Consider the following 14,059-nt stretch of genomic DNA (forward strand, 5'->3'; position numbering starts at 1 on the left):
AGCTACAGGCATGGATAGAATCATTGGATGGGCAGGCCTAGTTATAAAAAGTGTGTATTTCTCTTTTTATAAACTGAATTATGTAAAATGTTATAATATGCCGCATTACAGAAAACAGCTACAGATGCAGTTATAATAAATATGTTTTTTAAAGGGCTTATCTGGAAGGATAAAAAAGCAGTCCTAGCCTCATGAATCCTTTGCCTCTAATATCATCTTGTGTTACAGGGCCAGTGATCCACTAAGGAATAAGGAAAAAATTATTTGTCAGGTGAGCTTCATTTTAGCTTGATAAAAAAAAAGCATAATTCGCCAGTCACACATCTCCCCTAATAAAGGAAGTGCAGCCAATAAATGATGGAAGATAAGGCCTGCTTGAACTATCCAGCAATCGCTCCACACATGATGTTTAAGCCTTGTAAAAGCTCAAATCGGTGCTCATTTATGGTAAGTGTCCAGCCATATGATAGGGACCTAGGACTTTATTTGTCCACAACATACCACTTAATGTCCTAGGGGACTGTTTGTACTAACAACAGCAAACAGATCAACTATTTTTATTTTTTTAACTACAGTGAGCATGTTTACAATGACAAAAAATAGGTAACATTTTGGCAATCATGCTCAATACAGATAGATCCTTTCAGTTGCAGTAGGCGGAAAAGTCAAGCATGGCTGATCACATTTTCAGCAGACAAAAGTCTGCCATCAGCCACTGTGAACAATGGTTCTTGCTTCATTTACAATGATGTGGAGGAAAAGCCAGCCATATAGGTTGGCCATTATCCTATGTGTATTGCCAACTTAAAGAGCTACTGAAAGAATGTTCACCCACCCAAAACCCAATATGCTGGGTTATAGTGTGGATAAACATAATTAAAATAAGGCAGTGAAGAAAGAAAAAAGTCGGCTACTGGATGCATTGATTCTATGAAACCTTGGTGGTGCTCTGACTCGACATGCAGCAATGGTCATATGGCAGTGAAGAAAGAAAAAAGTCGGCGACTCACCGGAGCTGGTGTTCAGGCAATTTCTTCTTTATTAATACTCACATGGGGAGAGAAAAGACGTACATGGGGTGCAGCTGTCCGGCAACTGGACCGTTTCACATGCTTAACATGCTTCGTCTGGAGGCCAGACGAAGCATGTTAAGCATGTGAAACGGTCCCGTTGCCGGACAGCTGCACCCCCTGTACGTCTTTTCTCTCCCCATGAAAGTGAGTGTTAATAAAGAAGAAATTGCCTGAAAACCAGCTCCGGTGAGTCGCCGACTTTTTTCTTTCTTCACTGCCGTATGACCATTGCTGCATGTCGAGTCAGAGCACCACCAAGGTTTCATAGAAGCAATGCATCCAGTTATCCCCTAATCCACTAGAGTCCTACACAGATTTTACAGACTGAACAGTGCCGATCTCACCTGTCTTTCTCTACTAGTTTTGATAATTAAAATAAGGGTTCACTTAGGGGAATTGATAAGGTATTGCCAGAGTTATACATCTTTATTCTTCTAGTTCTCTTGCACATCTCTGCACAATGCAGGTGGGGAGCTGGCTCATCATTCTCCCCTGCCTCCTCTATATTCCCAGCCCTGCCCCCCCTGTAATGAATATGCAAAAGTATTCACTCTTAGCGCCTACACATTGCTCTGAACATAGTGCAGGAAAGCAGAGTACAGACACCGGAGGATCTCACGTCCTAGTGGAATGACCTCTGCAAAGGGCACATAGCATGCCCAGTTAAATTTCCCATTCATGTTGATGGGACAGGTCCTGCCTATTGCCTATATCCATGGGGCTTGCTGTAAAGCATATATCTGACCATTATTAAAGCAGCTCAGAAGAAAAGATGGTGGTCCCCATAATACTAAAAATAAAATAAAAAATACAAATAAAATAAAAAATTACAATCAGAAATTAGAAAACACTTGTATCTGGCTCACTTTGCCACTATGTGCCTTTACATAGCTGTTCTTCATAATACGCAAAGATTTGGACAATTTCATATTGAACCAATATCAACATTTTTGTTTTTAAATCAACTAGATCCACAATTGCTTAAAACAAATCCCACTGCATTTCTAGGAGTGGCAAAAATAAAAGTTAAATCACATAAAATAATAAACAATAACAGCCCAATAAGTTTCCTTACTTCTAAATCATTGAAGAACAAATGTGTATCCGCCAAGTTGAAAATCATTTCTTCCATGCGAAGTCCAAGTGACACAGATGTTGGTGGATCCTTATGGGATAAAAGTAAAAGTCAGCTTGGTTTTAATGACATTATTCTGCAATAATTTATATAGATATGTAGGCCTATGCCAAAGCAGATACATGAAAAATAAAACAAGATTATATGACGGAATATATATGATTTTATTGTGATTTACAAACTGAAAAGCTGCCAAACTTGGAATTACAGACATTTTTTTTTTTTTAAATAGTGTGTGCACTGACGGCCATTCTTCCATAGACTTTATAGAATACATTATTACATTAAATATAAGGACAATTTTATGGCCATATTTCACATTCACTCAGCTTAAGGAAAATGTACATACTATTTTTTGAGCCTCATTTTGCACTTTATTTTCAGCTTTTTATGGTTTTCACAGTATTCTTAAAGGGGTATTCCGCCCCTAGACATCTTATCCCCTATCCAAAGGATAGGGGATAAGATGTCAGATCGCCGCAGTCCCGCTGCTGGGGACCCCCGGGATCCCCGCTGCGGCACCGCGCTCTCATTACAGCACAGAGCGAGTTCACTCTGCACGTAATGATGGGCGGTACAGGGGCCGGAGCATCGTTATGACACGGCTCCGCCCCTCATGATTTCACGGCCCGCCCCTTTCAATACAAGTCTATGGGAGGGGGCCCCTCCCCCTCCCATAGACTTGCATTAAGGGGACGGGCCGTGATGTCACGAGGGGCGGCGCCATGACGTCACGCTGCTCCGTCCCCCGCATCGCCCGTCATTACGCACAGAGCGAACTTGCTCTGTGCTGTAAAGATAGCGCGGTGCTGCAGCGGGGATCCCGGGGGTCCACAGCAGCGGGACCGCGGCGATCTGACATCTTATCCCCTATCCTTTGGAATACCCCTTTAAGCATTTGTTTGTTTATTTGTTCAGTTATTTATGGTTTAAAATAAGACTGGCGTGAACATGACCTAATGCCCTATGCTTACACACAGTTTTTTTAGCCTTAATTCCACCATTTTATTGTGTTGTCTGCTCTGTACAATGCTTTTTTGTGCAACCGGTCCCTGATGAGTTAACTAAATATGATAACCTTTTTAGGGTAACTTTTTGCTGTAACAAATTTGTAGATTAGACTTAAAGCTTATCCCCCATAGGTATATGTAACTATTCCTGTCATGGTTTATTTTAAATGTTTATTATAGTACAGCTTTATGTTTTTTTTATGTGGCCTTTGGGTCCCCTTAGTACCACAGCTTAGGTATAACTTCAAATAAAATAATATTGGATAGGAGTAGCATGTTATGGTAAGAGATGCAACTATTTTTTATACACTGTTTTAACTTTAATGTTTGCTAACCCAATCCACCTACCTATATATAGAAAATATATATATATATATATGTAATAAATAAAGCAACTTAATAAAGTGTATAAAATGATTTATACACAAGCAGCTGAAATTTTTTCTTATCATAGAATATATTTCTATTTAGAAGACTGATACCATCATAATCAAATTGACTTCATAGGTTACAGATATTCATTGATTTAAAAAATATCTGTAAAGAATCACTGATGTTCTGTGAGTCAGGCCACCCACAAAGACTTAAGGCCTTTTATTTGCGATTAACGTATAACACACTTTATGTTCTCTGAAGAAATTACCGTATCAACTGGCTCCTTGCTGAGCTAATAAAATAAAACACAGTGTCCAAAGCTGTGGTTTCTAAATACAATGCAGATGTCGGTCTTGTTTTCATTTGTATAACATTTTCATGATTCTATACATAGAACATATGTATTGATCGTTACATATATTTATTACTTTATGTATTTGGCAGTAGGCTTCCAATTTGTTTAAAATACACAGTTTTTATGATAGGAAAAAGTAGCTCATGTGAATTAGCTTTTTTATGTATTTTAAATTTTACATGCTAAAGATAGCGCCTTATTAAAGAATGCATGCTAAAGTCTTTGTTTTATATGATAGGTTATTTAAGTCTATGAACAGTTTATTTCTATTGTTTCATTTTTAACTGTTGCAATTTTTAGATTTCATTTTTGTCTGTTAACATGAATGTCTATTTTAAAAGGGTGTTCCAGCATTAAACATTTATCATCTATAGGCAATCAATGTTAGCTTGGTGGGGGTCCAATTGCTGAGAATCCCACTAATTGGCAGAATAGGGAACCTCATTCCCCATTCCTCTCTATCACCACTGGTAGGGATGCATTAGGTGGTGGCTGGGCAAGTTTGCCTCCATTTCATACAACTCTCTGGGAGACATGAAAATAACCTCAGCAGGGGTACAGCCATTTGAATCATATGGATAGATGACAAATGTTCGTGCCTATAATACAACTTTAAGAAAGAATTTTAATGCCAATAATTAAATTGTGGGATATGTGTTAGGTACCTATGTAAAGGAGTTGGTTGGAAAAAAATTAAATAAAAAAAAAGATATATATATATAAAAGGACACTGTCAGATCCGAAAATGTTTTATGTGTTGTTACTGATAGGGGACCCCATACCTACTGAGACACTAACCAGTCCTGCAGCAGCATCAGGCTTGTAAATGAGTCATGGACAAACGATGACTCATGGACAAGGCTGCATGAGCAGACCCACCAATCACCTCCAACCACCACAAGGGAGGGACACACCCCCTTCCCTTGAGAGGATTTCTAACACTGTGAGCTAGGGAAAAGAGGTAGTTTTTAAATAGATATAGGTGATAACCCAAAACATAAAAATTAGATGTACATGTTTTTTTTTTGTGTGGAATCTGACAGGTACGCTTTAAGGTATAAGTTAAACATTGTAGATTCCTCAAGTTCTGTAGCGCAGCACATGAAACTCCAATCATCAAAGCATTTTCATTGTAAAAGATTATCAAACAATAAACATTCCATTTTCTCCCATCAATACTACTGGCCTTAGTTGATTCTAATGGTTAGGGATGGATGGGATACTTGTGCAGCAAAAAAGTGTTTGAAATTCTATAGTTAAAAATTATCCAAAATGTATATTTATAGAGCAGCTGACATCCAATACAAAGTACGCAGATTCACCACTTATGAGTTTACAATCAATGTTCTTATTCAATTTTTGAGGGATGTTAAACCTGACATGTAAACTGAAAATAACTGAACTGGTTAAAGATGTAAGTGCAAACTGAAATAATTCTTACATTGTAAAATCTTTAGAATCTAGAATATGAAGTCATTTTTTCACATTGACTTCCAAAGATGACTGTAAACAGGGAGAAAGAAAGAGTCTCGCTGCTTATTAGGAGCCTCAATGTTTGTCCACCTGTCTCTAGATATCAGAACTCCAAGTGAGTTGTCGACATAATTCATCTTCCAAAAGTAGTCTACAAGCAACAGCTGGCTTGATGCATCAGGATGAGAGGTATGAAATGAGAAATGCTCAGATTACATTAAATAATCAGAAGCAGCATGGCAACATATAGGTGAATTGCTTATTCTTAAAGTGTAAAACGGTATATACTTATTCCTTTTATCTCTAAATAAATACAACATCTCTTGATAATGTTAGGGAACCTGTAAAGTTCTAAAGCTGGCCATACACATCAGAAAAATGTTGGAGAAACATATAATATGTGTGGTAGCCTTTTCTGTCTGACCACAGTGCTCTTTGTTGAAAACTCTGTCTGTGTAAGGAACTGTCCAGAGGAGGAGCAAATCCCCATTGCAAACCTCTCATTCTCTGGACAGTTCCTGACATGGACAGAGTTGGCAGCAGAGAGCACTGTGGTCACACAGAAAAGTATAATGAAACTTCCTCTGGAGCATACAGCAGCTGATAAATACTGGAAGGATTAAGATTTTTACATAGAAGTAATTTACACATATGTTTACATTTCCGGCACCAGTTGATGAATTTTTTTTTAATTTTTTTTACCCCTTTAATGGATAGAAAAATCAGCTGCACAAAATATGCAGCAAAAATATGCAGCAGATCATGTACGTGTGAACGTACCCTAAGTGGTTTGGCCCACTAGACCATCATCTAGAACTCCGGTGACCCATGCCAACTCTTATTGGGGACCGACAAGAATTAGGCCAAATCCGGCTATACTCCTAAGATAGCATTAGTCAGAACGCTTGTTTAGCTGGAAGTTATCTTGCCTGACTTCTTCATAAACATACATGCACAGCTTGGCTAAATGTTCATGTTTATTCAATAGGGAAAAGAGAAAGTCATTGCCAGTTGAAGACCTAATTTATGCTGTTTCATGATGGGATCTGTTGGGAATTGGCTGCTTATGGTGACCCCAACACAATGGATTTTTCCTAGTGAGATCAGTTTCAAAACAAAAATTTCCATTTTACTCAGTTTACAGAAGCTTTTGCCAAGAAAACTACATTCAACAAAAAAAAAGTCTTCATTTACTATCGTGATGACTGTACTTTAAAAAATCCAGGCTTACTTTGTCATGACAAGTACACATATAGCTAGTGACTAAACACACTATCTTCCATCTACTCTGGCTATAGAACAGTAGCAATTACCTCTAATGTGAAGATTGCTGATGCATTAGGTAAAATAAGTAGTGTCTAATGAGATAAGAGGAGAATCACCTTCCCACCTCCACCCTCCTTTCACTAAAAGCACACATTATTATTGGTCGGCTAATTGACCTTTTGTGCCATTCATTCCACAGCCTTGGGCTATTGTTCCTAAAGAAAAGGTATAGAGTCATGTCCTGTCTGAAATGTGTAGGCATTGCCTAATACAAATAAGCTTTAGCATCTAAACTACTAGCTTGTAGTTCACACACCCTGGCTTAAAAGGGGTACTCCGGAGGAAAACTTTATTTTTTAAATCAACTGGTGCCAGAAAGTTACACAGATTTGTAAATTACTTCCATTAAAAAATCTTAATCCTTCCAGTACTTATTAGCTGCTGAATATTACAGAGGAAAAACTTTTCTTTTTGGAACACAGTGCTCCCTGCTGACATCACGAGCACAGTGTTCTCTGCTGACACCTCTGTCCATTTTAGGAACTGACCAGAGCAACATATGTTTTCTATGGGGATTTTCTCCTTCTCTGGACAGTTCTTAAAATGGACAGAGATGTCAGCAGAGAGCACTGTGCTCGTGATGTCAGCAGAGAGCTCTGTGTTCCAAAAAGAAAATAATTTCCTCTGTAGTATTCAGCAGCTAATAAGTACTGGAAGGATTAAGATTTTTTAATAGAAGTAATTTACAAATCTGTTTAACTTTCTGGCACCAGATGATTTGATAACATATGTTTCCCTCCGGAGTACCCTTTCAATATCATACATCCTACCCAATTTCTCCATTGACACCTGTAAGAGAAGGCGCTGTATATTTTTCGTATTGATTTTATGTTCACACATAGCATGTATGTTGCAGATTTCACACAAAGAAATCCATAGGTAACATCTTCAGAGTATAATCAGTGAGATAAAATATTCACTATGGGGGAGATTTATCATACAGTGTCTAGAGGAAAAGTTGCTGAGTTGCCCATAGCTGCCAATCAGATCGCTTCTTTCATTTTTTTAGAGGCCTTTAAAAAAATGAAAGAAGTGATCTGATTGGTTGCTATGGGCAACTCAACAACTTTACCTCTAGACAGGTTTTAATAACTCTCCCCCTATATGTTTAAAATTAATATGTGAAATAGTAATCCTTAATTGGATTAAAAAGTGTAATAAAAACTCTGTAATTAAACTAATTAATAAGTCCACAAAAAATTATGACTATGCTTTTATAAAGCACATTTTATTGCACATGTGACTGATACTTGTCAATAAGTGCCTGTAAATGGCACTGGTTAATGGGGCAGTGTCTGCCTGTGTAAAAGAGTCTTTTCTAAGGTGGAAACAGTAAACTTATTGAAAAAAAAAAAGCAGGTGGTGTGATACTACTATTCCTTGAATATATGGTAAGATAAAAAAAACTCTAAAAAAAAGTTTTCCACCAGAGTACCCCTTTAATATGTGATCCCTGTCTTTATTATAGGAAAATTACAGGACCAAAAACCTAAATCAGTTCAAGCTTTTCTCCCACAATAACCATGTAAATGCTAGTTTATAACAAAGAATGCCAATATTGATGAACTACAGTTTACCAAGGTGAACTGACAAGGACTCATTCATTCTCTAATTTATTGAAGGGGTATTCCAGCCAATAACACGTATTCCCTATCTAAGTATCAATAGCAATCATGGCATTTAAACATTAAATCCTGCACATTCCTGGTGACAAGTGACTCCATTGGCCCCCCGCCATGTAATCGGGGGTGCCGATGAGTTGCATGGACAGTCCTAGGCATTACCTTGGCCTCAGCTTCTTTCTTCCCTCGGCAATTGTTAAAGCATTAGCAGTCTTTAGCAATAAAGCGCCAATTACATGGATCAATGTAATGCAATGGCATTACATAGATCTATGTAAGTCATTGACTGATAGTTTACAATAGGCCCCTAATAGGGGGGGTAACAAAGTGTAAAAAAAAAAAATAAAAGTTTTTTTCATAAATATAAAAAATCCCCCCTTATAAAAATGTTAATTACCCCCCCCTTGCCACTTTCCAAATAAAACACTGTAAAAAAAACAAAAAAAACATTTGCTTTGCAAAATAGTTCCAGACACCAAAACAGCTGATTTTTGGTCACATCACATACAAGAAAAACTATCTTAAAAAGTGATCAAAGAGCCAGATCCAATCAAAAGCGGTACAATTTAAACTACTGGTGCAAAGAAAGAACCCTAACACAGCTTGTAGAGGGCAGAACACAGCACTAAACCAATTTTTTTTTCTTATCCAAGTTTTTCAATTTGCCCTAGGAATAATTTTTTTCGCTTCTTAAAAATTGATCTGATAAAATAAAGTGTGCCAATGAAAAGTACAACTCATCCAACAAAAATATAAGTTCGAAAAAAAGTTATGAGTCTTAAAAAATTTGGGCAGAAAGAAAACATAAGCCACAAATCAAAATCTGGAAGGTAGGAAAGGGGTTAAAATATTCAATGATAAAGAAATGAGTTGTGCAGTACCAAAGTTGCAGGAGTATTAAATCACAGATTGGGTAACTTAATACTTATCAATGGGAGCTTCAGTCGCGCCATCAAAGGCCCCATGCAACCTTCAACTTGATGGCCATACACAGAAGAAATAATGCTCATTCAGCTATAACAGGCATGTTCAGCCAAGCATACATTATTTTAATGGAGACATGGGAATAGGTCTTTTCTAGTTCCATTTGGTAGCAGCTTACCTCCCATTTAAACCAACATGCCTGATACCTCTTTCTTCCAACATCTGTCATGTAGAAGAGTTGAATGATACATCTACGTATTTACTCATCAACCAATCCAAACAAAATCGGTGGGTATGGCTGCACATAGGCTTGTAGTTCAACAGCTACAAGTCCAACTTGTGCAGAACTTGCATTACTAATATATTTGTCATACAACAATTGTATGAAAATCTCTTCAGATAGGTGTGGGTACCTATTTTTATGTAATACTCCATGGAAAAAAGTATGCAAATTCACTCTTCTCCAAAAAGGAAGAAACTGTCTCATACTATCCAAGCCAGATATGGGAAATTTCATTAAAGGTAAATATGTACAAACTACTCAATCAACTGCAACTATTTGGGTAGTGCCAGCATGTCAGTAAAAATATACACAACACAATCCTGTTTCTTACTTACCCGTCCATATCTGTTTGCATAGGATCCTGTCAATAATGAATGGAAGACAATGATCGTCTCATCTAAATCCCAAATAAATACTCTCTGAAAAATGAAGAGAGAAAATAATGCAGACATTAAAATATACTCTATATTATTGATGCTGAAAATTGATTGGAATTACTTCTATTTATGTTGCATGTCTTTTTTGACATTAATAAGAAAAATAAGAATAGATTTAAGAACAAGAATGCGTTCACTAAGTACATATTCTGTGTATTCTTGCATGTATAGCTTATTAATGAAACTGCACTAATACAAGTAAATATTAAGTAAAAAATAAATGAATAAAAAATAAACAATTGCAATATCATTAACAATATCATTTTTCTGAGAAACTTTGAATGTGACTAATGCCTAATGGATCCTAGTGGGAAAATAATTCCTTGTATTGGACTCAGATTACTGTATTACATACTTCAAGGTCAGAGTCTGGAGGTGGGGATGGGTTATTGTTTCTTCGTCCTCGTCCACGTGATTTTCCATCTGACGCACGCCGTAATCGATCAGATTCTGAATCTTTAATAGGTGTTGATGGACTATGGATTGTGCTGTATTCTATTAGAAAAGGAATAAGACAATAGTCATTTAGATTACATAAAAAAAAAAATTTCATTCATACAGAAAACCTATCACCTTCTTATCACCTACTTGGAAACTTCATGAAGAAATAGAAGACCTAAATTTCAAAACTTTTCTCAATTATTTTTAATTAGGAGAAGTGAAGCATTTCCTCTCTGATTTAGTTATACAGCATTGGCCATTTTAGAAAGGGAGCCTAGAATCACACTGGAGTTGGCACCAGTGAAAGATCACTATCTTGACAGCTCTTACAGACTTCCTGCTTTTAAGATGGAAGAGTTGATTGTGTTGGGGCGGTGGATGTGCACACAGTTCAAATGTGTGCAGCTATCTAACTTCATGCTGGATGTCATTACATGAGCAGTCATGGATTAAGATGGAGGAGTTCTGTGTATTATAATCTTTAAGAAAAAAGCTTAAAAACTCTAGTAGTAACAGATAAACTTACTCTTCAGTGTGTTCTGTCTCCTGTATGTGTGGGAAAGAGCAATATTAACTTCTTGCAAGCAGCTGTGACCTCCCCCAGCAGATTAACCCTTAGAAGCGGTTATGTCCTAGTCTAACAGTTGAACCCATTACAAGCAGATATGTCCTAGTCTAGTAGATTAACCCTTTGCAAATCAGCTCCACCTCACAGTTGGTACCTCCTAGAGATGAAGAGAAAAGTCTTCATCTACTGTAATTATTGCATTTTTCTCAGAACCAAAAAGTATTTCGATAAGTCCTCTTTAAAACTACTAGCAGACCTGAAGGTTATCATTAGATACCTCCTGTACAGAATTATACAGGAAATTGCTATATATGCAGCAAGTCGATGCTTTACACTCTGTTTAGACCTGGTTTTCCTCATGTTTGGCATAAACTTTGGGCAATGCTCCTCCTGGCATATAAGCCAAACCCTGACCCTGACATAAGCAACTGTTTGCCGTTCAGGTACATAAGCTCCCATAGTAAACAGACTGTGTGCTATACATTTATGATATGCCTGGTTTTAAAAATAATAGTTGAATATGCAGTTTTTATTATAGCAAAAAAAGTGAATTAGCACATATTGCCTAAATGTATGACAAAACAAAACTTATATTATAGGATATGGACACGTTTGGCATATATGAAATTATCATTTTAGCATATATAGAGAATATACACCACCATTGCAGTGTTACTAAAATGGTATACTGATTTAATGGCTGGCAGCTACAATTGACAATAATAACTCTACAACTGACTACTAATCTCTAGTGGTATGCATTCTCCAGGCTTTTTAAAAATCTGTCTGGTCCCTGAAATAGCCTGTCTCCTAAACGTTATGCAACTTTTGTCAGTATTAATAACATGGTATTTTGCAGTGAGGACTGAGAATGCCAGGCTTCCTGTTGTCGTAAGTTGATTGCTCCTGAATATTCATGAGAGGCACAGTAAGCTTCCCCCTCACTGCAAAGTTCAGACGATCACATTACAGGAGTAAAGAGCAGAGTATTGCCAAAACCCTTTACTAATACAAAGAAGGTCTGACACAGGAGAATTATCAGAGAAGTAGAAATTACTGACACAAATGGAAGTGCTTCAACTGCAGGCCATGGGTAACTGAATTACCATATGAATGATACATATCAGAAAAATAGTGCTTTTCGATCAAAGTATGTTTCTCAAGAAACTACTCTTCAAATTAAAAACGACAATGATTATAAAAGGAACACTACACCAGAAAGATGGTAGAATGAACTACAACAGAATGAGAACTCAGTATGTATATATACAACCCATTTTAAAGAAAAAGATCACTGAGGAATATCTCTGTTTACAAAAAAATTGATTAAGTTTTAAGAAAAAAAAGTGTAGGGCTAGGGTCACACTGCATTTATTCTGTGTATCCGTCAGCATGGCAAATGCCGATAGGTTCCTGTGAATATGGCACAGTGTGAACCGTGCCTAATAGGCATTATAATTTCAGACACTGCATTACTATCATATTCAGGAACCTGAACATTTTACTTCCTGTGATGTTGCAGTTAAAAAAAAGTTCTAGGAAGTTTTCCTAAGACTATACTAAAACCACTCGTGAATTTCCAAAATGAGAAATCATGCATACAAATTTAAAATGCTAAAACTGTAGTAACAAATATCAGCAGTCAGTCCTGAGCTCTAGCGAGAACAGTGGAATACCTGAATATGAAAGTAGCCCCAGCTGACTTTACCACTGGAGAACCAACTTTAATGTCCAGCATCAACTTTGATGTAAACCAAGGTCAGAAATAACTACAGTTTTTACTTTATGAAATGGTATAGATCAGAGAGACATAAAAGCCCAACATCCTGTTGTACTCAAAATGACAATAATATTATGCCAATCTGAATATCAGGGGCAGGACATGTATGAACATTCTGATCTGACAACAGATTGAGAATGGGTAGCTTCCTCAAAAATTGCTGCAAAATATAGAATTATAAATAATGTAAACCGTGTGCACAGCTGTATCTTTCACAACTGATGGCACTATCATTTTATTCAAACATGGGATCACAGGATCCCCATTCTCGTGATCAGTGGGCTTCACCCGTGCTCCACCAAACAGAGACTTATCAACTAGTTAGCCCATTGGTAGGTTATAAGTTTTCATTACGGCACAACCATTTTAGGTCATAAAGTCTTAGCTCGTAACATTGCACATATAGCCTATATAATAAAAGACCACAGCAGCAAATAAATCATAAAAAATGTTGTGTGATTGCTGTATGTGATCATGGAGGGGGATTATGTCGTAGTGACGTTGCCTTGACGATGACGCACAGGGACGTTGCGCATGAACGTCCCTGTGCATCATCGTCAAGGCAACGTCACTACGACATAATTCCCCTCCATGATCACACACAGCAATCACACAACATTTTTAATGATTTATTTGCTGCTGTGGTCTTTTATTATATAGGCTACATGTGCAATGTTACGCAACGTCCCTGTGCGTCGTCATCAAGGCAACATCACTACTCCGGGGCCGGGGCTGAAGCACGGAGAAGAGGCCCCCCCGGGTGAAAATGGACAGCCCGCAACAACTAACCATCCCCACCGGACGGTCCCTGCAGCATAGATGGCCTGGACCAGCTCACCCTAACGTCCCGCCGAGGGGAGGTGAGTACAAAACAAAAGGGGGGGGGGGCTGGATGATGACGAAGGCCGCAGTGGTCTTCAACCTGCGGACCTCCAGAGGTTTCAAAACTTCAACACCCAGCATGCCTGGACAGCCAATGGCTGTCCGGGCATGCTGGGAGTTGTAGTTTTGCAACATCTGGAGGTCCGCAGGTTGAAGATCACTGATGAAGGGATTGACAGGGGGTGATGATGAAGGGGGGGGGGATGATGACAGGGTCTGGATGATGACGAAGGCCGCAGTAGTCTTCAACCTGCGGACCTCCAGATGTTGCAAAACTACAACTCCCAGACCATTGATGAAGGGATTGACAGGGGGTGATGATGAAGGGGGGTATGATGACGGGGGTCTGGATGATTACATGGGGGGATGATGTAT

At 37.9% G+C, this 14,059-nt stretch overlaps 1 protein-coding gene across 12 annotated transcripts in view; it reads right to left on the reverse strand.

The window, feature by feature from the left end:
• Positions 1–14,059, reverse strand: part of EYA1 (EYA transcriptional coactivator and phosphatase 1) — a 95,498-nt gene that overhangs the window by 36,893 nt on the left and 44,546 nt on the right. For all 12 annotated transcript variants that reach the window (XM_056522129.1, XM_056522130.1, XM_056522135.1 and 9 more), the window contains 3 exons: positions 10,369–10,508; positions 9,912–9,995; positions 2,149–2,238 (listed from right to left, as the gene is read on the reverse strand). In XM_056522129.1, coding sequence (XP_056378104.1) covers positions 2,149–2,238; positions 9,912–9,995; positions 10,369–10,508 — 314 coding nt within the window. The remainder of the gene's footprint in view (positions 1–2,148; positions 2,239–9,911; positions 9,996–10,368; positions 10,509–14,059) is intronic.

Source organism: Hyla sarda, chromosome 5 (genome assembly GCF_029499605.1).
Source record: "Hyla sarda isolate aHylSar1 chromosome 5, aHylSar1.hap1, whole genome shotgun sequence".
Lineage (NCBI taxonomy): Eukaryota > Metazoa > Chordata > Amphibia > Anura > Hylidae > Hyla > Hyla sarda.